The sequence below is a fragment of the Crocodylus siamensis genome, chromosome 2 (genome assembly GCF_052110815.1).
Source record: "Crocodylus siamensis isolate JL-2025a chromosome 2, ASM5211081v1, whole genome shotgun sequence".
Lineage (NCBI taxonomy): Eukaryota > Metazoa > Chordata > Crocodylia > Crocodylidae > Crocodylus > Crocodylus siamensis.
In genome coordinates, this window is record NC_143396.1 from 171,389,026 (window position 1) to 171,414,626 (window position 25,601).

Consider the following 25,601-nt stretch of genomic DNA (forward strand, 5'->3'; position numbering starts at 1 on the left):
CTGTTTTGAAACATTTGTAGACTTGAAATCAGTGTGACGAATGGGTTTGTAAGGGAAGCTTTTACATTGAGATGAAAATAGGTATACCTTTGTACGTACCAGTAAATCTCCAATCCTTTCAAGGAATAGCCCTGGCCCCTGTTTTTTACAGATCCCTTCATTTTTCTGAGCACATTACTACTGGTATTTCAGGAGTGATGCTCCAGATCTAGTTGGGTTTTTACAGAAAGAACACTTTCTGTCTGGTTCCGATGTCTATTTTAATTCAAGTTCTCTTAAGGCTAAAATACTAGTTTATTTCAGTACTAAACTTATTTGCCGTGAGGCTGTTTAAATGAAATTTACATCTCATAATGCTGTTAATAAGGGGACAGAACTAGAAGCAATGGCCTCAGGCTGCAGCAGAGGTAATTTAGGCTGGAGATCAGGAGACAGTTTCTATGTGGACGGTCAAGCATTAGAACAGGCTACCTAGAGAAGCTGTGCAATCTCCAACCCTGGAAATCTTCAAAAGCAACTATGGAAAAATAATAGCACAATTCTTCTATTGCAAAGAACTCAGAAAGGTCATAACAGGTCAAAATGTTTTTAACACTATTGATTCATATCTTTATATTATGAATCATTTTTTACCTTGTGAATCACATTAGCCCTGTTAAGTGTGAAAACATTGTATGGCACTCTGTGGCACGCTTGAGAGTATCTCATGTTTCCCCAGGGTGCTGTGGCACCCTGGTTGAAAAACACTGGAATAAGAACTACCTTGCAAGAGACAGACAGTTGCATTAAACTTACAGAAACCAAGACTGTTATTTATTGTTAATAGAAGTTACATATAGTAAGAATGACAAATATTACATACTACATTGTATGATTATTTCCCACAAATGTATCATGTATGATACATCAAATGTATCAAATGTATGATTTTTAAATTCATTCTAGGTCTCTGCTGGGGGGAAGGATAGTATGTTTCTTCATATATTATGGCAATAATATATCAATGGACAATCCAAAGCTCGACCTATCATTCCTTTTGAGTGAATGGTGTGGGGTTTCCCTCTCAGAAGCGTGTAACCCAAGAACCAATCAGGTATAATATGCTGACTGCTATATGTGTAGATCATTGTTCTCTCCTTACTGGATAGAATCTGAAGTGTGCCATTAGCTACAGCTAAGAGTCTCTCTTAGTTCAGGTAGTGCCTAGGATTGTGGTTCTGGGGAAGAATGGTGCAAGTTTGATCCCTGCTGACAGGTGTGCTGTCCTGAGGGCTTTGAATCTGTTACACTGGCCATTTTGGATAGAAATGATTCAACCCCATTTATTGATCAGACACCATGTTTGAGCTAGCAACTCTTTTCTTTCTCTAACAAAAGTCAGGGAGACAGACTGCAACCTTTGGATTCACTTTTTAGGCTATACCACATGAACAATCACAGGAGCACAGGATCAAGGTGTCAGGGACATCTGTCTACTCTTGACCTTTTGATAGAATAAGAATGGAAACGCAATGGTATAAATTTGTTTCTGAATTTTGTAAGTCATCTCCTAAACAAAATATGCAGGGACATTTTAACTGTTACAATAATGGAAATGGAATTCCCTGTGGATAAAGTATATTTCCCCAAGCCCAAAAAATATCAGTAATTTTTTCATTAACTTTTTCATTCAACTAGATTTGACTACAGGCAAAGCAAAAGCAAACTCTTTAGTCATCCTTTGCATTTTCCAGTATAATCTGAGATCCAGGTGCTTACACCTGTTTTACACACATGGTCACAAAAGTACACTCATAAATGGCTCGCTAGACATGACAATATCTCTAATCTTATATAATCCTGTCTGGTCCCATGACTAATAATGCTCACATGTTGGCTAAAACTAGGGTTTGACCATTACGACTTTGCACCTGAATTTATCCATTGTGGCCTCTCTAGGGTCATGTCCACACCATAGGATCTTGTACCCACCTTTGGGTTTGTATATTTAGTATACAGTTGTCAGGTTAAAACTAGCCTTAAAAAGCTCCTCTTCATCTTTCTCAACACCTACTTTTTTCTCTGTCTCTTCAGTTTCTACCTCTTCCTTTATGTCTTTTCCCATAAAATGTCTTGTTGTAGTTAACTTCTTAACTGTTTTACACAGGGAATAACTAAATATGTCTCACTCCTATGCATACAACATAGAAATGTCAGCAGAGAAGCTATTGCCATTGCTAAAGTATGATTTACCATGGAATGACAGACACCCAGTGGATTCATACACTCATACCACCCTTGTACCCAAGACCAGGATAGGTAAAATACCTTACACTCCCACTGGAATTAAGCTCACCATAACCACCACCTTAAAAAGAGGCCTACATATCAGCCTAAATCTGCTTCTCCTCTACTGATTTCTCACATTCATGGCAATCAAATATGGTTTCTCCATAGAAGCTACTTTTTCTTATCCATGTGAATAGGCATCGAGCCAGAGGTCCCCTGAATCCTTCAGGGAGCTGCAGAAAGGAAATAGTGGGAGCGTGATTAGTCGGAAATGATAACAGAACATAAATCAGAGGAAAAATATTGGACAGAAAGTCTTTCCACACTTCAGCTCTGGCAGGATAAGGGTTCGTGGGCTAAGACATCATTCATCCTCCAAAGTGGTGCTTGCACCATAGTGCACGAAGAAGACAAGGCAGAAGTGAGTGCCCTTTCACTTCAGAATCAGAGGGGCAGAAGCAAATGAAGTAATAATAGTTCACTATTGTCTGAAAATACTCCCCCCCTCCCAAAATAAATAGGGAAGATAAGGCAATAAAAATTAATCTCCCAGCGTTTTGCACTCTGGGCAGATACTCTGGCAAACAGAAGAAAGGACATGTCTTAGTCTTGGAATTTCTGAGCAGCTAGGTCTCCTAGGTTTACTTATGAGTTGAACCACTTATGGTGGAATTCTGTTTTCCTTTGTATGCCTAAATCAGTTTTTGAGCTGTGCAACTGATCACTTCTGGCCTTCCTTCTGCACTACAGATGTGTAAGCATGTGGAGACTGAGCATGTCCAGTAGGTTCTATACTGATGGGGCACATATGCAATTACATACTGGCATACCTTAGTGCTTCCCCAACTTTTCCTCAGCCTGACTCCATTTATGACCCCAATTTCTCAGCATGACCCCATTTCCTCAGCATGACCCCAGACTCCCACCTCTCACCCCCCCACACACTCCTCCCAGGTGCCCATCATTCCCCACCCATATCCACCACCCCTGTTGGTGCCCATCACTCATGACATGCAGCCCCCTGGCCTTCCCCCCATATCTGCAAGCAGGGGTCCCAGCTGCCAGGTCTATGGGACCAGGGGCTGGACCTGCAGCTCCCTACTCTGCCCCCCACCCTCTAAACCTTAAGTCTGGAAAAAGGCACAAGGCAATTTCAGAGCACTTTGGATCCTGCCAGGGACCTGGATAGACTAGAGGAGCCACCCCAGTACATTCTGGGTCACTTAAGAGCTTAGGTGGGAGTTGGGTACCTAGGTCTCAGACTCAGGCACTTTCGGTTATGCACAGAAGCCTAACTTTAGGCATCTACAGGTGTCTTCAGTACAAAATGGAAGCACTGAATTAATTTAGGTGCCAATTGAGTTTATGTGACTGGTAAGATCCAGCTTATGGACTTAAATCACTTAATTAAATCACTAAAAGCAGCATTTAGGTACCTAGCAGCCAATTTATTCCATCTTGCTTGAGTCCATGACAAGCCATTAAAGCAAAAGATGATGGATCTTCCTCCTCAGTGTATTTTGTTATAAATCTCAAGGCTAAGATGAAGATATGTCATAAAAGCAGACACCTTGATGATTTCCCACTACAGTGGAATAGAACAGAATCATTTGAAGATACTCATCTGGCCCCTAGGATATGGCTCCAGTTTACCTATCTGGATCTGGCTTTTTAGGGCACTAGAATAAAAGCTATGATTTAGAAGAAAAATTCATAGGCCTGAGTAACCTAGTCAAAATTCATCTTCGTTCCTAATTCTGCCTGCTTTCTTACATCCCTCTTTCCCAATAAATGTCCCTATCTTGTTGGTAACTAAGGGGATAATTTGCTTGATGATACTTACTGTAAAATATCTGCAAAGCTAGAAAGCAGGGGTTTGCTCTGGTACTCAATACCATGTTTGGCACACAAAGACTTCACTAATGGAGCCACCTTCCAATAGTTGTGTCGAGGCATTGTGGGGAATAGGCTACAAGGCAAGAGACAGTTTTAGTAAGACCATTCTTCTCCTTTTTCTGCCGGATATATTGTCTCTACTGCCCCCTAAGAACTTCCTCTCCTCCCGTGGGGCATTTTTATAGGTGTTTCTGGCACAGCACTTTAATTATCAAGCCACACTAATTAAAAGCCCCTGCATGTCATGTGGATCAGCATCACTACATGTCCCTGCACTGAGAAAGCAGTAGTGGGGCACTTTGAGCTAAAGCTCATTGGAAGTGTTTTATTTCAAAGTGCACTGGTGTCATTTTGTCAGTGCAGAGATGCACGGCAACACTGATACAAGTGACCTGTGAGGCTGCCGGAGAGCGTCTATTTCTGTACCTCAGCAGACTCGATTAGTTGAGTCTGCTCCGACATGCTGGATTTCCCATGCATCAGAGCAGGCTCCCCATATGTGTGTGGGAGACCTTTGCAACTGTACTCACTGGTGCTCTATTTGGAAGTTCAAGTGTCCAGTTAACCAGTCATTGAACAGAGACTGGTCCACATTGCATGTTGCCTGGAGCTGGGACAAGAAAATAGAGTGAGATAAATACGGCATTTTGAATGCTTAATTTCTAACCTATTTTGTAGATGGGAGAATTTGTGCCATCCCCTCAACCCCATTTTCCTCCAAGCTGAGAGCATGGTTGCCTGCAGGTCATATACTCTCGTGTAGTTGCCTCAGAACAGTCACACTATCTATGAATGAGAATGGCATGCTTTAATATGTAATTGGCATGCTTTAATATGGAACAGTTACTGTTTTAATCAGTTCTTCATTCAGCTATGGCAAGTTATATGGCCTTCTCAGCTAGACTGGCATAGATTTGCTCTCCCACTCTTCGATACAGGACTCCCCTTACACCTCCCATTGATCAGGAATAGCTACAAGGTCAAAGAAGTTGGAAGAGAGGATAGTATAAGGGCCCCCTGTCCAGAGACAATGTCATGAGGTGTGACTATATCAGCCACACCTTGTTCTCACATCACATTGTTCTGATTCTGATATTTACAATGCAGTCTCAATGTCAACTCCAGGCAATAAAGGATTTATTCCCTACCTTCCATATAATAAATCAAAAACCAGCTCTCTAAATAGCATCCCCTGCCCCCAGTGGATTCCCTGTTGGCCTTCATGCCCACTTTAAAATTTCAGTAAGTATAATTCACACCCAAAGCCTACAACTCCTGTTAGGGGAGATTACGTTACCTGTGTAGAAAACCAGTCCATGTTGTTATCATAATCTATGTGCATTGCGATATGGTTCGACTGGGAAATCCAGGTAAACAAGGTACTCTCCAAGAGCCTGTAATAACACAGACAGAGCAGTCATTGTCTAGCTTGAAATTCACCAAGTCAAACTACCACCTATAAAATGCACCCACACAAGGCCTTAGAGGTAACTGGCCAATTTGCCTAAACCAATCGTTCTTCAGTCAAACAGACCTGCAATCCCTAAACCAAATGACTGGTAAAATGCTTCTGTTTAACCTAGCAATTTTTCAGTAAAAGTCCCTCAGACCAACTAAAGTCAATGAGTATATAAAATTTCCTCCCCGCATTCCAAACAATGAGTAGTCAAGTGAGAAAGTTCCTATAAAAATGGTGGCAACATTTGAAAAACAACATTTTTACTCTTAACATGTAAAAAACAATGATGGGTATGGGTGGGAAAGGGTGGCCAGAGGCAACAGGGAGGGCTGGAATTAGAGAGAAAAAAAGCAATTTAATTGGTCATGTGTGAATATCAATAGGCAAGGAGAATGGTGAATGGGATAAGGTTTACTTGAATAGCAGGAAGAAACCCAGGAGACCCTTAATTCCCAGCAATGGCTCAAAGGCAAAAAATAATCGGATATAATAGGCCAGAGTCCAAGCTAGCTCCTGGAGAGAGAAAGAAAAATAATATTATTCAGAAAACCAGCTTATAACACCACAGTGCTCCTCCATCATCCAACAATGGAAGAAGTAAAATCTCAAATTCTAGTATGTAACGTTCACTTGGTATCCATCCCTTGAATATTCGCTCCATCTCCCCATCAGCAAGGATTCAGTCTGAGAAATTTCCCTGACTGGCATGAATAGTTAATGTACTGTAGCTTTCCTAGCTCACATAACAAAGCACAGCCTGAGAAATTTCATACCAGAAGGTTCATAAAAGTTCATTCCCCTGGCTTCCCTCCACTACCCTGGTCTATCAGGATTCAGGCGCAGAAATTCTTTGTATAACCCCACTGTACACTCTGCACTATAGTTCTCTTACAACACCTCACAGCAACATGAATTTAAGCTCTGAAAAGGCATTACTATCCATGTGCTGTAACTCTCATTTGCCATTATAAACTAGTAAGTGCCCTACTCTAGAAACCTGTGCAATTAGGAGAGTACTACAGCTTCCTGTTTGCAACCATCTATGAGTAATGCTGAGTATACTTACCCTCCACATTTTGCGTTGGACTATGAAGTACAAAGAATATCCCTGAAATAGTAGAATCACTAAAACTGGAAAAACTGGAAAAGGAAACAAAAAATATTGAAACATGAAATACAGTGTGTCATAGAATTTTGTTACACATTACCCTTAGGAAATACTAAATCTATAAATATTATACAATATTAAAGTTAGGACATACTGTGAGCAGTTGCACATTAAGGGTGAATATGGCTTCTAACCTACACAGCTCTGCCTTGCTGCTAAAGGGGTTGGTGAGCAAGGGTATGGCTAAGAACCCAGGTGTCCTTGCTTCAACCCTCCTCTGAGTGGGGCAGTGAGGGAGAGGGCAGTTGCTGCCCCAGGAACATGCAGTCAAGAGCTGGAGAAACATGGAAGCTGTGGCTTCCTTCTACAGGCTCCCCCCCCACATTCCTGTCCTGTGATGGGGTTTTGGGAGGGAGGGCTGTATTGCGGGAAACCCTCTTCCAAGTCTTGGCAACCCAATCCTACCCCCTCTGGTCTTCCCTGGAGAGGATTGTGCCTTTCACTCTGAGCGGGGTGACAGCCACAAAAATGTTCAATTAACAATTGAACAAATGTTGAGTAACCACAGTTACTCAAAGTAAACTGAAATTTTCCCATGCTGCCTAGCCCCATTCCCCACAAGTGCTGGTGGCTCTCTCCTAGTCTGGCAACTTAATGGGAACTGTGGCTTCCCTCTGTACCTCCCTTGTTCTTATCCTGGGATGCGGGGAGGGAAGAGGACTCTAGATAGGCTAGAAGTCAGAGCACAGAGTGGCTGGGGCTTAACATGGCAGGGGCACCGAGCCATGGGGAGCATGGGAACTTGAATACCAGCAGCTTGTTAAAGCACCAGAAATTTTAAAAGTCTTACATGCCTAGGTGAGCCTGTCTGGCTCACTGACAGGCTCCCTGGAGGCAATGGGAAGCTACAAATCAGCCCAATATTGCTCTATGGCTAGAGAGCCTGCCTATGTCAGGTTCAAGGCAGGGAACTTTGAGAATGTGGCTATCCATACCACTCTATTTACTTGTGCATCCTCAAGTAATAAGAGATCATGTTGTGCTTTTCCTGCAACTGCTGCTTCATTTTAGGAGAAGAATCCAAATTCCTGTAGTCTACGCTTTCAATTTGATAAAGAACCCCCAATATCCTCAATTGTTTTGTTTCACCCCCTACTTTTGAAAACAGAATATCTAATATAACAGAACATCTTCATCAGTGACTTGGACGAGGGGGTAAAGAGCACCCTGTTCAACTTTGCTGATGACACTAAGATGTGGGGGGATGTGGGCACGCTAGAAGGGAGGAATAGGCTGCAATCAGACCTAGACAGGTCACAGGGGTGGGTGGATGAGAATAGGATGGGATTCAACATTGACAAGTGCAAAGTGATGCACCTGGGGAGGAACAACCAGCACCATACCCACAGGTTGGGGAACTCCTGTCTCGTCAGTACAGAGGCAGAAAAGGATCTTGGAGTCATCATGGATGCCAAGATGAACATGGGCCGGCAGTGTGGGGATGCGGTCAGGAAGGCCAACCGTACCTTGTCATGCATCCACAGATGCATCTCAAGAAGGTCCAAGGAGGTGATCCTCCCCCTCTATGCGGTACTGGTCAGGCCGCAGCTGGAGTACTGCGTCCAGTTCTGGGTGCTGCACTTCAGGAGGGATGTGGACAACATGGAGAGGGTTCAGAGGAGGGCCACTCGTATGATCAGGGGGCAGCAGGGCAGGCCCTATGAGGAGAGGCTATGGGACCTGAACCTGTTCAGCCTCCACAAGAGAAGGCTGAGGGGGATCTAGTGGCCTGTTACAAACTAGTCAGAGGGGACCAGCAGGCACTGGGGGAGTCCCTGTTCCCCCATGCACTACCAGGAGTGACCAGGAATAACAGTCACAAACTGGCAGAAGGTAGATTTAGGCTAGACATTGAGAGGCGCTTCTTCACGGTCAGGGCAGCTAGGATCTGGAGCCAACTTCCAAGTGAATTGGTGCTGGCTCCTACCCTGGGGGTCTTTAAGAAGAGGCTAGATGTATACCTTGCTGGGGTCGTTTGACCCCAGTACTCTTTCCTGCCATGGCAGGGGGCCAGACTCAATGATCTGCTCAGGTCCCTTCCAACCCTAGAAACTATGAAACTATAATAACAGAGCCCTTTTAAGCAACCATATGTCTCACCATGAAAACATACTACAAAATAAAATAAGAGGAGCTATAGATACTTTAAATTCTAAAGGCAGACAAAGATACACACACACGCATATATTATATATATATGTTGCAAGTTCAGCTATACTGGGCATGTCTACATGTGCACATTTACTGCGCAGTAACCAAAATTACTGCACAGTACAGGCACACATCTACACATGTGCACCCATACTGCACAGTAAATCTGGCAACTTATGCCAACTTGAGTGTAAATTTGATACCTGCATCGTGCACATATCAGATTTATGCCCGATTAGTTATTGTGCGGTAATATACATGTCGATGACTTACTGTGCAGTAACACAGTGTGTGTGGACTGCCTTGGGACTAAAGTTAGTCCCACACACAGCGTTAATGAACTTTAATGCCTGCATGTGTAGATACCGGCCTATTTCCACTTACTGTGCAGTAAATGCTCAGTAAATTTAAGCCGGTGTAAATGCACATGTAGACACGCCCACTGAATTGCTTTCAAAAGTTTTGCTTAGGCTCAGGCTTTGGCCTATAAGAAGCTCACCTCTATCCCTTGAGAAAATTTGATGTAAATGATTGTGCTGATGACTAGATTAAAGACCTTACGGGAGAACAGACATACTTACTAATAAAGAAGTATTTGTGCTGGTGATTGTAAGGCATATATTTCTTCTTCTGCATGCCAAGCTGTAAAAGAGACGGTGCTATGAAAGGTCAGCTGAACTAGAGAAAAGTCCCCTCAGGCTCCTCCCATTTCTTCCTCCTTAGGTGTGTCTATGCAAGATGCTACATCACCGTAGCAATGCACTATCGTGACACAGTATCAGAAGGCTGTAATGCCACAGCTACATCACCAAAGCACTGCGCTCCCTCACTATAGCACATGACTATAGCAACATAGCAGCTACTAATAACCATGCATCACTATGGTGCAGTAAAAACAGTGCCGTAAGGGGATGTGTAGATTTAAAAAATCCATGTTTTTCCATGTTTAAAATGAACCTGCCACTATATAAAAATATCAGTTGAACACAATGTTTTATTGATATACTTACAACTTTAAAGAATTCTGGAAGCCTACCAGTGCCTCAGTCTTTATAACAAAATAAATTTGAAATACCTATATATTTTTGCATTTGATTTTTTTTTTATCATGGAGTACTGCAGCTCCCTCTGCCCCCTTTGCTCACCAGGGTGTGGATCCAGCGTGTGTGTCCCCCACGGTTTTGCGGTGCTGAGCAACCCTGATACACTACTGTTCTGCCCCTGCCTATGCCATTGCCCCTCACTACCAAGACACAGCCCCCCACCACCACCCCAGCTCTGCTGTTGCCCTCACTTCTGAGCCACAGCTCCCTGGCCCTGCCAGTGCCTCTCACTCCCAATCCACATCTCCCCACCCCCAGCCCTGTTGGTGCCCCTCACTCCTGACCCACTGCCCCTAACCCCAAGCCCTAGATTCAGGGTCTAAAATCTAGTTTAGCTCCCTGAGCTAATGACCCAGCTACTCATTGGGCTATTAAGCTAAAAATTGAAAGGACTCTCTTCACTTCCATCAGGCACGTGTACAGGGTGATCCTGTTCTGCCACAGATGGAAAAAGGATCCAAATTTTGTGCAACTGCAAAAAATAACTGTTGCATTGCTACATAAGTGTCTTTCAAACACTTAACGGTGACATAGGATTAGGCCACAAGTGAGCTGAAGTAATCAAAACTAGAGTCCACAAATATGAGGATTCTTTGGACCAGTTGTTCTCAACATTTCTAGATTTGAGGTACCCCACTGTAACTTTACAGAATTTACAAGCACCTTAATTTAAAAACAAATATACTGTATTTACTTAAATAAAATATAAGGCTCCCCCCTGCCACCCAAGTAGCATCAAACGGAAAAAATCTTCTCATCTTACATTCACATACTATGAAATTTTATTAAATACTTTGTTTATCATGAAGCTACTGACAAAAGCAGCACATGCTCAGGAGTGGAAATCAACTCTGGATGTGATTAAATACAACCAACACTGATCATGACTATAAAACACATAACCCATATTGGGCAAGCATACTGATGAGAAACTTTTTTTTTTAAGGTTTTTTTTTGTGTTCCATGCCAAATCAGCCAAATCAATTCCATATCTGTGAGTCATTCAAGAACCTTATGTGGCCCTACTACCAGCAAACATCCTTGACCCCCACCTCAGGCTTCAGATGCTTTGAAATCATTTGGCAGGCATCCTATGTGCAAGCCTACACCCAGAGGATTAGAGTTCAGATGCCACCCAATTCTGGCAGGCAAGCTGAGGGACTGCGGCATTGATGAATGCACGGTCACATGGGTAACAAACTGGCTCCAGGGGCGTACCCAGAGGGTGGTGGTGGACAGGTTGATGTCGACCTGGGGGGGTGTGGGCAGCGGAGTCCCCCAGGGCTCAGTCCTCGGGCCGGTGCTGTTCAATAACTTCATTAGCGACCTGGACGAGGGTGTGGAGAGCACCCTGTTCAAGTTCACTGATGACACCAAGCTGGGGGGTAAAGTGAATACACCAGCAGGCAGGGACCGCGTCCAGGCATAGGTTAGAGAAGTGGGCAGATCTGAACAGATGCGATTCAACAAGGACAAGTGCAGGGTGCTGCACCTGGGGAGAGGGAACCAAGCATTATGGTTATAGGTTAGGGGCTGACCTGCTCGGCAGCGCAAAGGCAGAGAGGGATCTTGGAGTCAGGATTGATTCCAGGATGAATATGAGTCGCCAGTGCGACAAAGCAATAGGCAGAGCCAACCGCACCCTGTCATACATCAACAGGGGCATCACTAACAGGTCCAGACAGGTCTTGCTCCCACTCTATGCGGCGCTGGTCAGGCCGCAGCTGGAGTACTGTGTCCAGTTCTGGGTGCCGCACTTCAAGAGGGACGTGGAGAACCTGGAGAGGGTCCAGAGGAGGCCACTTGTATGGCTGGGGGCCTCCGTGGCCAGCCCTATGAGAAGAGGCTGAGGGACCTGAATCTCTTCAGTCTCTGCAAGAGGAGACTGAGGGGGGATCTTGTGGCTGCCTACAACTTTATCAGGGGCCACCAGCAGGGACTCGGGGAAAGCCTGTTCACCAGGGCCCCCCTTGGAGTCACCAGAAACAATGGCCACAAGCTGATGGAGGATAGGTTTAGGTTAGATATTAGGAAGAACTACTTCACTGTAATAGTGGCCAGAGCCTGGAATAGGCTTCCCAGAGAGGTGGTGCTCTCACCTTCCCTGGAAATCTTCAAGAGGAGACTGCATAGGCACCTGGCTGGGGCCTTATGACTCCTCCCTCCCCCAGTGCTCCTTTGTGCCCATGGCAGCGGGTCGGACTAGATGATCTGTCTAGGACCCTTCCAACTCATTGATTCTATGATTTGCTTCCCCTCAGTCATATGGCTGCAGGAACAAGCACAGGCTATGATACTGCCACTGTGCAAACTACTGAGAACCTACCAAGAAAACAGATCAGTGTAGCCTCTTTAATTAAAATACATGGCACTGCCCATTGAGCACAGTCTCCCTCATCACTGACTCTTTTTAAGTCATGGTGTGACACTATATTATATACATTTTAACTTTCTCTTAACCCCGACATCTGAGGTCAGCTATTTCCAATGATTCCTGTTCCTTCACCAGCCTTAAATATCTAGCAAACATCACCAAGCAGGACCCCAAACTGTCCACCCAGAATCCCCTTGTCAGAGTTTCTCTCAGCCTGTTGCATGTTATTAGTATGTCCCCACCAGAGCCATCCTTTGGGTAGGGTGAATCGGGGTGACCGCCCTGGGCCCTGTGCTTTGGGGGGCCCTGCAGAGCCTGACTGAGCAGCCATGGCACCTCCTACAGGGCCCAACTGGAGCTGGCATCTCAGCCCCACACCGCAGAATTATCATCCAGTCACTCACCAACCCTCCATCCCCCAACCCCACCGCGTGCCACCGACTTCACATCTGCTGAAAAGCAGCTTGTCCAGGGTACACGGGATCTGCTTGGCCCCAGGCACCAAATTTCATTGCTCCTGGGCCCTGCACATGGATCCTTTGTGGGGGATATCTAGAGTACACATATGTACCTAGCAGTGCTGAGCTGTGGGGTCACCATGAACTCAACCCAGTGACCTATATGATAGACTTTTGGCTTTGAACTCATATCATGCATAGTTTGTTGTATTCTTGTGTGCTAAGATCAAGTGTAGTTGCTGCACTGTTCTGATACCTGAGCTTGTGGACTGGACTCCCAGTGAGAGTTTGTAGTTAGCTTCCCACTGGCCAGCTCCCAGTGGGAGGATCTTGGCTACACATTAACTTAATGGGAATGGGAGACTCCTCCCTAGCTTACTCCTGCGGCCATATGGCGAACCCCAAGGATCCGGGCTTGGGCCTGTATGTAGGATGCCTGCCAAAGGATTTAGAGGAATCCCCAGGCTGAAAAGTCAGGGTGGGAGAATTCTTGCTGGTAGTAGAGCCACATAAGGCTTTTGAATGATTCAAAGGATTCAGAACTGATCTAGCTAATTTGACCTGGTACACAAACATTTTTCCAAAATATATTTTAAAAAAGTTTATTCTATGGACCCAAACACCCTGCTTTGACCAGTTCATCTCCTGCTTCAGGTATGCCCTGTGGAAAGCCAGGAACCTGTTCACAAGTAGGCACTCAGACCCCACAATCGAGGACTATATTAAAATAGGGATGAGTAAAATGTACTGGTACTACAGTAAAACGGAAGAGGAAGATGGGAAAGAGATGGTGGACCTTATATGGTGGAGTGGAAACTAGCATAGACTTTTCAGAGGCTAGCCCTCCAAAGACAATGAGGACAATGGTGAGGACAGCAATGTTGATGAGGACAAATATAACGTGGCAGAATGCCATCTCTGTCTCTCCCCAAACTCTGCTATCAGGTGGATGCCTAATCTGACAATTTGGTTGCCATGGTCACTGCGGAGGGCAGACACCTCTGGTCTCATCGGCTTCAGGTAACCCTGAATTGTAACCTGTGGATAAATTCCAGAGGGAGAGAGAAACCTACTCCCTCTGTCTATGTGACTGCCCTCACACACTTCGGTGGGGGCTTAAACTCCCTATTGTTCTAAGCAATGTCATCATGACTAGGAGGCAGCTATAGACCCTGCCAGTCTGCCCGGCAACCAGTGATGCATTTCAGATTGGCTGGTTGGCAGCCAACAGTTGCTGGCCTCCATTGGATCAGGTAAATGAGGTCATATGGTCTATATAAGTTAAGGACTGCCCAGGAGGCAGGGCAGCAGCCATGATGAGAACTCTCACAGAAACTGGACCATCTGAAACTCGCTCTCTCTCTTGCAACTCATGGTCAATGAACTGCTTGCCTCCAGAGAAAATCTCCTCCTGCCTCTGGATGATACTTGTGAGTAAGCTACTTGAGATCTAACTAGATATATAGCTTGCAGTAACACAGATGCGGAATCAAAGGCTACCATGCCACTGTTTGCTTTAATGGATTTCTCTAATAGTGCTCTAATCTGTACCCTATTCTGAACCAACTCCTTGTAACCAAAAAGTTCTTCTTTGTACCTAGTGCGGAAGACTCACTGGGAGAGGGTCTAGATTATGCCTTGGGGTCCCCTTGGTTCAGCTGGCTAAGGGAGACCACTATTTGTGCTTCGGACTGAGGGAAGCACCCCAAGTTCTTGTAGTGGGTCAAGTACTCTCAAGGACTACTAAGCCAGTGCTTCCCAGAGGTCATGGGACTGAGATCTGTCCAGACTCTGGGTAGTGGTGGCGTTACCCCCAGGCTAGCGGCTGTGCTCCAGGAAGGGGGTCAGGCAGATGTGAGGCACCCACAGGGAGGCACTCGGAGCCTGGAAGGTGGTCAGATGCAGTGCGGCAGGTGGCTCAACGCAAGACCACCCCCTTAAAATGGGGCTGAGTGAAATGTATTGGTACTACAGGAACCCAGAAAAGGAAGTTGGGAAAGAGATGGTGGACCTCATATGGGGGAGAGGGGACTAGCATAGACTTTTCAGAGGCAAGCCCTCCAAAGAGAACAACAATGACAACAGTAAGGACAGCGATGATGAGGAGGACAAATATAACGAAGACAAGTGAAAACACAGGAATGGTGATGGGTGTGTGAGCACACAGGTGAGCAGGTGTGTGGTGAATGGAACTAAAATAGTTTAACTGGTAAAGTGTGTTTTGATCTGTCAGCTGAGCCACAGTGGTCACCTGATGGGTTGGTGGAGGTGCAGATAGATATAGATATATATCTATATACATAGATATAAATAAATAAATAGTTCTGCAAAAAAAAAAGAAGTTTGTTCTATATCCAAATAGTTACAAAAGCACTGCTTAAAAATGTGTTGATGGAATACGTGTGCCAAAAGTTGAGACAATTAAAAAAAAATGTAAAATGCATCAATGCTGTTAATTCTAGGTGAGATAAATCTAAAGGTACTATATTCAAATAACTACAGGAATGTTTAGTTCAATGTTAAAGTTTCTAAATTCGCTTCTCACTTTCATGTGCTTGGAGAGAGCAGAGTCTGACAATAAGGAGACAGGGAAAGGTATACTCAGGAAAAAGTTTGGGTGGAAGCAGAGGGCAAGGGTGCTACCTGATCCCTCAGATTTCTTTTCCTTGCTTTAGCAGTGGGAGGAGGAAAAATTCAAGGCAAACTTCTAATAATTAATTCTATACCTGGAAAATTATAACAAATTCATAAATGTTCTATATAGAGACGTAACAGGGAGCTAGAGGCTTCCTTTATTTTAAGGGAAGAAGCAGCAGCACGGAGGGCCCTCAGGTGGAGAAAACAGCATTCATTATGGGCTGGCTTCATGCAGTAGGTGGCCAGGAATCAACAGGCTATGCATGTCTACTGCAGGGCTAGTAACCCAGCAACAGGACAGTAGGTCAAAACCCTGCTAGGGTAGCATGGCCACTGCTAAGGAAGAAAGCATATCAGTTTTAAACTGCCCTTACAACTTCTGTGGGTGACTGGGGAACCACCTAACTGGAAGGGGCAGGGTTTGAGAAGCATATAAGCTCAGGGGCTGAGCAAGGATAGGCTGTCTGGTCCTGCAGGTAGCAGGGAGAAGAGCTCTTAAGCAAGATGACTGAAATTAGGGGGAGGGCAACTGACTGATCTCTGAGCTCCCTTGGGAAGTACAAGTAAGGAACTGATTGCTTGCAGGCATTGGCAACACATAGGAGGCGCACACGGGTGCATGTGCTCCCCCTGGGATTGGTGGTGCACCCCCTGAGAGAAGCATCACTGATGCTGGCAGTGCCAACAGGCGGTTGCCACTCATCACCACTTGCCACCCGTCTTCCCCTTGCCATCAACACTGCCGGTGGCATCTGTGGGTGGTAGCCTTTCACCACTGGCAACTGCTGATGCTGCTGGCAGTGTCTGTGTGTGGTTGCCTGCTGCTAGTTGGCGCTTGCCACCCCCGCTGCTGACACCGCCACAGCCACCTGTAGAAGCTCCCTGCTCACCACCGCCACCTCCACCTGCGGGCAGTTGCCGTACCACTCCAGCCTCCGGGATCACATGTCATTTATGTTGCAGGAAAGTAGGACCCAGCATGTGGAGGGTTTGTTACACAGCCAGTGGGGTTACAGGTGTAGTTATAGCCAGTCTGCTGGTATTTTGGCTTAAGGTTTAAACAGGAGGATCGGGTATGGCTACCAGGAAAGGACTGAAGGCCGTGGAAGGTGCCAGAGGGTACGTGAGGGGTTGAGCCTGTTGGGGCAGGGTATAAGCTATAGTGGTGCCCAAAGGGAATGTGGTGTTTTAAGCCCTGCCAGGTTCTGGGATCAAGACACAGGCAGGCAGCAGCCAAGAGGGCCAAAGCCTAGGCTAGAAAGTCAACAGAGATGCCCTGAAGCTGGGGAGGCCAGGGCCCAGAGCCCAAGAGGAGCAGAAACCAGGGCCTGGGGCCCAAAGCCTGAGAGGGGCAAAACAGGTGCTGGAGCCCAGAAGCCAAGGTCCAGTGCAGTGGACCTAGGCTGAGAGGGGCACAGCCAGAGAAAAGGGGCCAAGGCTGAGAAGGCTGAAGCCCTGACAAGGGTGTAGAGGCCTGCAGAGGCCTAACATCTGCAATAACTTGTAACATCTGCAAGGCATGGGTGTGGCTTTAGGAATGGAAGGAGGCCACAAGTAGCTCTTAAGGCAACAGATGCACTGGGGGGCATGGACAGGCCAAGAGGGCTCACTTAGTGTTTGAGGGGCAAGATTAGGATCAGCAAGGTCCATAATGGGGTCTGCTGGCCAAAAGATAAATGAGAGCTCACCCTAGGACCTTTGAAAAATCATCAAAGTATACAAAGGCATGGCAGGGAAGAGGAAAAGAAGGGTACCCTAGAACTGAAGCAGGGCAGGAGGCAAAAGGCCACCAGAGGTCATCACAGCTGCCCCTGGAGGGCTTGATACTGTTAGACTAGAATATAATTATTGGGGGGGGGTCATATTATATTCAGAGTCATTATATATTTGAATAAATATAATGTAAATGTAATCATTTAAATAATAAATACGATTAATTATGTATTTATATTACAATATAATATTTAAAATATGGTATAATATTTACCCCTTTGTGCTGCTGGCAGGGATCCCACCCCCAGATCTGCCTGGTCCCACACATATGTGTTCCTAACACAACACGTGAACTCCCCACACATAGCTCCAGGTCCCCTCTTGGGACTGGGAACCAGCAGGCCAATTTCTACCCTTTGTTTTCCAAGGGTAATCCCCCACTAAACTCAAGCCCTGGGGCCATAATGGATAGAGTCTGGTGATGCTCAAGTGCAGGATGTGGCACCAGGTCTTTCTGGCTGCTAGGGATGAGATACCAGGCTGCACACACAGCACAAATGGGGCACCGAGGTTGTCTGAGACGCAAGAGGGTAGGCAACACCCCCTATGCATTGCCCATGGCCATAGGCATTTACTCAGGGAAGAGAAAGGGAGAGTAGGTTATATTGGGGGCTGTGGGGAGGAGACATCAACCCTGCAGATGCAGAGAGAGGCAGGCACTAAACTCAGAGCTTCCCTGACTCACCCAGGTCTAACTGCCACACTGGCCCTGATAGACCTGATGCAGAGCTAGTCAGATATGTGCTTCAGAGTCTGAGACAGGCTGGGCAGGGCTGGGCAGTGATTCTCATGAAGCTCTGGGCAGCAGTAGCCACCGCAGCACAAGGCAGAGTGAGAGAGGAATCTATGCTGCCATCCTGCTGCACAGCACAAGATACCCATAAATCTATGCCTGGGCCACAGAAAGTCAAGCACAGACTAAGGTCACCCAAAAAAGGGCACTCCACAGCAACCTTAAAAAGATCTTGAAGCATCTCAAGGTGTGAGAGCACCCTAGTTAAAAATAATTGTTTTGGACATATCAGAGCATGATCAGACTAGTTAAAACACTCAGCCAGAAATAAATCCTGCATGGACAACTCAGTTATACTGGTGTAACTTACATTGGTTTTATACACTGATATAATTCACACCAGGATCTAGAGAAGACAGACATGCAGTTATCCCAGAGGAATTTAAACACCCATTACAGGAATACAATGGTGGAATTTTACCCCTATATCTTTCAGGGTAATTGTACACAGAATGAAGGTATCTTGGTGTAGGCGTCTGCATCATCTGTCCATCTCTTTTTTTTTTACCAGTGTAAGGATGATTACACTGATATAACTGTGCTGCCTGTTAAGGCTTATGGAGACGAAGAAGGGCATTTTAGTGTACAGTAATTTACATAACTTGAAGTGATGAGGAAACCTTAAGACATCCAGAATGTAGACTATCTTGACAATTGGAAGATGTATGTTTTTAAAGGAAGGTGGTATAATGGATCAGAAGAATTCATCTAAGCACTTCCAACTGCCCACCACTATTGTGCTTTGGTTCTGTTTCAGCAAACTATTCTTCAGCTCAGTGGTGACAGCTTTCCAGGCACCAAAAGTGCTGTTAGTATCTGACATTAGTTTTGTAACCTAAGTAAGGATTTTTTGATAGTTTCCAAACTTTTTTGACCAGATAACAAAAAAAAAAGGAAAAGTAAAGAAAAGAAAGCTCTTTTCTGCTTCATCCCTTTTCAGCTGTTTCTTTGGTGTAAGCTCTGTCATGATACACTCTATAGTGGAGGGGCAAACTTTTTTGAAAGACATGCCACAAATTAGCCCCAGCCCCTCCCCGAGTGCCACTCGAATCCTGTTCTCTTACTCAATCTTCTGCTCAGCTTTTTTATCTGACCCAGCCTCTACTCTCCTTTTTCCCTGCCCTGTGCTCTCTGCCTGATCTGATGCTCTGCATTCTGCTCCCTGCCATATCTGCCATTGTGTTGCTTGTCCCCTCCCCAAAATGCCATGCGTCACACACAGAGGTTGCCTGTGCCACTTATCTGTGCCACAGGTTAGCCACCCCTGCCATAGATGATACCTAGGGTGGCATCTCTGTAACATGTGCCTCTCTTATTTTTTTTTAGCATAAACTAGGGAAAATTGAGGCAGCAGTTCTGTGTCCAATCCTTCTCCTTTCACAGCTCTGAGTATTCGTTTGTTTCCAGTCCTACAGCTCTATGATTTCAGATCCTTTTAGCAATATCTTTTTTCCAGTAGCCTAAACAATTCCTAGCCAATCCCTACTATCGCCACTCACCTCCACTGAGAGTTTCTTCCCCAAAGCAAATACAAAGGGATGCAGAGAAATATCAGGGTCCTTACGGAAGCAGTTGGGCTTGGCATGGTGCTGAGAATGATGGAGAGTCCACCAGGATGCTGAAAGCCCCTGCATGAAAAGAGGAGTCAACAAGACTCAAGACAATACTGCCAAATATTGATCACTTCATTTGCCAGTTACTGAACCCTCCCCTTCCCAGTGCTTCACCATGTTCCAATGACATCCTAATGCTATCTGAATGGCAAGGGGCCCTCCTAATTGCTGAGTTCAAGGAAGAACACACTCATACCAGGCACTTACCTTCAAATGGCACATCACAAATTCATGAACCAAATGATTCCATTTGGTATTGCTGAAAACAGAAAGGTGTCCCAAATCATGCTGCAGAAAACCAGCTTGGGACTAGAAAAGAAAAGAGATTACTCATTTAAGGGTGCATCTACATGTGCTTCTATGTCACTGTAGCAACACTCTACAGTGATGTAGTATTAGCAGGCAAAAATTGTGATGCAGCTATGTTGCCATAGCAACATATTACCTTGTTATAACACGTTGCTATAATGACATAGCATCTAAATAACTGCAGCACTGGCATGGTGCAGTACAAACTGTTACTGTGCCATCATTTAGCACTTCCAAGGATCAGAGAAATACTGTATCCACTGAATAAACTTCCATCTTAGGCAATCCACTCAAACTGAGCATTGTTGATGGATTCCTTTGCTAGTTCCAGGGATATGTTCATTTTCCTTGTGCAAAGTTTTAGATAAATTCTATTTCCTCATACTGTCCAGCTGAGACAATCAGATGGGACTACCTCTTACTGGTAGGAAGGAACTTTCTGCATCCTCAATATGCTCAAGACATACAGCATTTCTCTGTAAACAATGCTTCATACCAGCTGAGAACCCATGTTCTTAACTCTAGTAGACTTCAGTTTTCAGTGCATTCAATCTCAAATTCATTTAAAAGAAAACAACAAAAAAACTTACCTTGCTAATATTAGACACATGTTTTAATTTGTACACAACCAGCTAATTTGCTTGGAGAAGAAAAGTGGTTTAAGGGAGATTTAAGGAACTAAGAACTGGGGATGAACACCATAAAACAGATTCAGTTCTTTAAAGGAGTTCCACTGAAGCATGAAGAAGTTCTACTTCTCCTTTGAGAATAAGCCTGCTACCATCTCCTTTGAACACAGTGGGTGCGTCTACATGAGACACTTAATGCTCATTGGACTAATTCTAATGCACATTAGCATGACTGACAAAAACCATACTAATGCACTAATGCACAGTAGATTAGCCCAATGAGCATTAAGCATCAAAAAAAAGCACTCATTTGCAGTAATGTGCAGTAGGACTGACTGCAGCACATTAAGTTAGTACCTGTTGTTACAGGTACTTAAACTTAATGTGCCATGATTACAGCACATTAATGAACATGTAGATGTGCCCAGTAATTCTAAAAAGAACCAAGAAGACATGAAGAATATATATGCCTTTCACTGCTTTTTTGTCCTCAGCTCCAGGACACTGCATGCTTTCATGGGAAAGAAGAAAGTTCAGTTCCAAAGATCTGTCCTAACATTCAAAAGGCCAATGATCCATAGCAACATTTTTATATGGGAAGAAGAAGATAATCTAGAAGACTGTGGACACATCTACATGAGGCACTTAATGCCCATTGGACTAATTTTATCGTGCATTAGCGCAACTGGCAAAAAGCATTCATCTGCGCTAATACACAACAGAATTAGTTCAATGGGCATTAAGTGTCACCTAAAAGGCATTCATCTGCACTAATGTGCAGTAGCACCGATTATGGCTCACTAAGTTAGTACTTGTTATTACAGGTACTTACCTGTAGACATGCCCTATGGGTGCTTCTACATGTATGCTTTACTGTGGCATTGCCTAATTAGTCCCACAGCAAAGCATCGCTGGGTGCGTCTATACATTCATTAGTGTACCATAATTATGGTGCATTAAGTTTAGTACATATAATAACAGATACTAACTTAAAGCGCTGTGGCACTACTGTACATTAGCACAAACGAATGCTTTTTTGTTACACTTAATGCTCGTGGGACTATTCTATTGCGCATTAGCACAGTTTTTGCCAGCTGTGCCAACACAATTAGTCCAATGGGCATTAAGCATCTCATGTACATGTGCCCATTGTCTACATATGCAACAGTATTAGGGTGCAGTAAATTAAATAAGTCTACTGTAAGATAGTTCTATTGGGGACAGTACTCTCTTACGGAAGAGTAATTAAGTGCAATAAAACAAACTTATAGATGGTGACAGGGGCTGGCTGGGGCACAAGGATGCTAAAGTGCAGGGGCTGCCTGCTGCATGCCTCCACATTTTTATCATTCTTGTGCCCTAGCCAGCCCCTCCGCTGCCTAGTGCAGCTGCCTGGATCCCAGGGCTGACCTCCCCCACCAAGCCTGCTACCAGCCTGGGGCTGCTCCAGCCTGGCTCAAACTGTGGCTGCTCCAGGTGCACATGTAGACGATGTGCCGAGGAGCAGCTGACTCTGGCTCAAACTGCTCCAGAGTTTATGATGTCATGTTAATTTCATGTGTAGATGCACCCTATAGCAGGAAAATGTGTGCTGCCAGTTTCAGTTCTACTTCATTCACTTACCTGAGCAATTGTCATCAGTACTGCAGAAATGAGGAAAGGCACTAAAGATGTTCCAAAATACCAGAGAACAAACCAGGAAGCAACATCCAACAGCAGAATGTGCAGGAAAAGCAGGAAAAAGAAGAGATGATTTGTCCTGAGGAGTCCCATCCTCTCAATGGTGGCACGCAACTCATAGAAGTCTTTTACCAGCAATTTCTGAGAGGACAACCAACATTTCATCACTCTCTGTTCTGGGGCACAACACAAAAGCCTTAAGAAACAGAGGGCCTGTCCTGCAGAGGGGTCAGGATGCCAGTGAAGGACATCTGACAAACAGGCATTGTTCCCACTTACAGGAGACATTGTGACACCAGGAGGGTTAAGTAGCTATAGGTCCTGCTGTTCCTGATGAGACTTTATAATACTGGGGAGATGGGGAAACCTCATGACTGATGGGATCCCATCTGTTATTGTTGTGTGGGAATCACTGTAGGGAATGTGCCAGAAGTAGTGAGAATTATAACAGACTGGATGACTGTACTCTTTGTCCTGGTATGGATCAAGACACCAGGAGATTCCCACAACTCATGGTTATTGATTCTCCCTTCACCAGGGGCTGGGATCCAAGATGCAACACAGCGTACAGGGGTGGAAGGTTCTGACTGAATTTAAATCAATTTGGGCTTGTATTTTTGCATAAAAATTTTCCAATACCAGACTCACATTTTTTTTAGGCTCAAAACTTGGTTGATCTGGTGCCAGCTCCCCAATCAGTAGCGAACTCATGTACTTTCTCACCAGCTCCTTATTGATGTGAAAAGCTATAAAGGGTTCCTAATAAAATACATGTAAACAGAATAAGAAAAGTGCCATAATATACCAAGCTAACATCTCTGTACCTTGATATAAGAGAACTGCATGTCTCAACAGTGGGAAGCAACTCTAGATTAGAATATAGTACCACACTGTAAATGACCTATTCTGCTATGCATCTGAAATGCACATATTAAAAACCTCATAAAAAGCTTTAAGAAGTTACATTAAAATGACACGATTGTAAAAAATGACACACAACTATAACATTTAACTGTAAATGCATATTTTCATATAATACTCAATTCATTAAAAACATTCCATGACATTAGATTAATTTGAAGGATAAAAAATGAATTCAGAGAGAGATGTCAAAGTTGTTCTCATTTCTCAAGTTTCAAAGCATCAAAAAAATACTTTCAGGATGACTGTTGTTAACAGTAGAAGCATGCTGATTAAACACAGTTCAGTGCTAGAGATCCTGGAGCCTTATAAAACAGCTGAAACAGATGAAGGGATTAATTGGTACTGGGTAATGGAGGTGGCTGTAGGGGACATTCATCTCCTAACTGCTGGGGTTTGTGCTCAGGGTACAAATTCAGCCATATACACCTCTACATTGCATAGCATCTTATTATGAGTAGGGGTAACTGATTCAAGTACTAAATAATGAAACAGGATTTTTTTAGAACAGCTTCTAGCCTGTCCTTGGCATTTAAACCACTGTTGTTTAAAAACACCTTTCAGTTCAGTTCACTTTCACTCATGGAATTCTTTTTCACAGTATTGCTGTTATAACATAGTAGGCTTTATTTAAAGAGGGTGAAGTATTCCTTTCAAACTTGTAAATGGACTATGACCAGACTCCTTCACCAGAGTGCATAATCATTTTGTGACTCATAGCTCTTCTTCCTCAGTTCTATGATTTCCAAAATATTTATTAAAGAGCTTGTTTCCTTTAAATACCAAATTTACTCAAACTGGACACAGGATTATTACCTCTGCCCAATAGCAGTAGTCTTATTTCAGAGTAATTGTGCTATTAAGCAAGTGCATTCAGAACCAGCAAACACAGGTTAGGAAGAGAAATACCTTTTGCTTTCTGTGGGTGAAAGCAAATGTTATCTTTCAGGGACTTTATCTGGAAGGAAGGATAAAGTGATGATTGTAACCATGGGTAGAATAGTTTATTTTTTTTCCTGACTCTTTCCCTAAAAATAAATCACTTCAGCACAATGGACTTCCTCATGTTGATTCTTCTTAGTGTCTGAGGTATGCTAACCAACAGTCTTCCTAAAAATATCCTTTTTCTCTCACCCAGGTTCACAACCTTGCATCCTTATCTGATTCTACCTTCAACCTATCTTAAAATAGTGGTCCATGGCAAATTCAGTCAGTCATTTCTTTACAACAAACTCAGCTATCAGTAAAAAACTACTATAGGAAGAAAAAAGCTGGAGGGATGAGACATAACCTCATAGGAATTAACCTGTGACAATGTGAAAGACCAGTGCCTGGTACTTGTCCCAAAATATCTTTGCCTGTAAAATAAGGGATAAAATAAAGGATAATCATCTTTAGTCACTTTTGTAAAACATTGCAAAATACTCAGATGAAATCTAACATGTAAAACCAAAGCATCATAATTATCCTATGGCCTAGATTTTGACTTTAGGCACATCTTTAGGCAAGTTGCAGAAGTTGCATCACTCCAAGTATAAGTGGGGAGGCACTGTAACTCTAAGGCAATTACCGCTGTATTGCAATTCTCTCCTCCTTCCACCTCAGAGTAAATATGTATTTCTTTACTATACTGGCAATAACTATTTGCTCTTCATACTAGCTCAGTTACTGTAGTCCACCAATTGCTTGGCCCAAAAGGAAATGGTGGAGTTGTCCTACCCACTGCTTTAATTATGAACCAAGGGTCCAGGCAACTCACTCAATGACAAAAAAATGTTTTACTCCGTTGCATAGAATCCAACTCTCTTTTTGTAAAGTTGGCCCACGCTTCTAGGACTGTTTATCTGTGTTGTTTTACTAGTTACTGGTTAAAATGCATATGCAACATTAGTCACCAAAAAAAGAATAAGCTAGACTAGACTACACTCCAGGGCTTCCTGTCTCCCAAGGGAGTGCTCCTCTCACTGGGCTATAGGGTCACACCCCTCTTCTTCTAGTGCCATGACTTACAGTCCTGGCTGCAAAGGGGCTCACCTTCAACAGGAGAGGTAGAGGATACTCCCAGAACAACTCATAGCCTTGTAGTACTTTCAAAGGGACATGATGTAGGCTTATAGCTGCCCAGACTGAGAAGGACATATAATACATATCTCCCTGGACAAGTGTTCTAACCACTAAGCTATAGAAGTTGGATCCTCCTAATAGGAATTGTTTGGGATATGTTCAATAGCTATATTTGAGGTACAAAAGCTAGCTTGCGGTGTGGCAGAAACTTGGGACATGTAGGACTTTTCATGCACATAGGTATTCAGGTTTTCGTGCACATAGGTTTTCCTTAATTCCTTTTTGAATCAGTGGGTGCGTCTACA

At 44.2% G+C, this 25,601-nt stretch overlaps 1 protein-coding gene across 1 annotated transcript in view; it reads right to left on the reverse strand.

The window, feature by feature from the left end:
• Positions 1 to 373: 373 nt before the first annotated feature.
• The window catches only part of LOC149871305 (acyl-CoA (8-3)-desaturase-like), a 38,229-nt gene continuing 13,001 nt past the window's right edge, over positions 374 to 25,601 (reverse strand). Inside the window, exons 2-12 of the mRNA XM_090032287.1 lie at positions 22,960 to 23,070; positions 22,255 to 22,452; positions 19,901 to 20,002; positions 19,580 to 19,708; positions 9,524 to 9,584; positions 6,690 to 6,763; positions 6,039 to 6,136; positions 5,462 to 5,558; positions 4,695 to 4,774; positions 4,112 to 4,237; positions 374 to 2,501 (exon numbers count right to left, since the gene is read on the reverse strand). Coding sequence (XP_089888413.1) covers positions 2,450 to 2,501; positions 4,112 to 4,237; positions 4,695 to 4,774; positions 5,462 to 5,558; positions 6,039 to 6,136; positions 6,690 to 6,763; positions 9,524 to 9,584; positions 19,580 to 19,708; positions 19,901 to 20,002; positions 22,255 to 22,452; positions 22,960 to 23,070 — 1,128 coding nt within the window. The 3' untranslated portion in view covers positions 374 to 2,449. The remainder of the gene's footprint in view (positions 2,502 to 4,111; positions 4,238 to 4,694; positions 4,775 to 5,461; positions 5,559 to 6,038; positions 6,137 to 6,689; positions 6,764 to 9,523; positions 9,585 to 19,579; positions 19,709 to 19,900; positions 20,003 to 22,254; positions 22,453 to 22,959; positions 23,071 to 25,601) is intronic.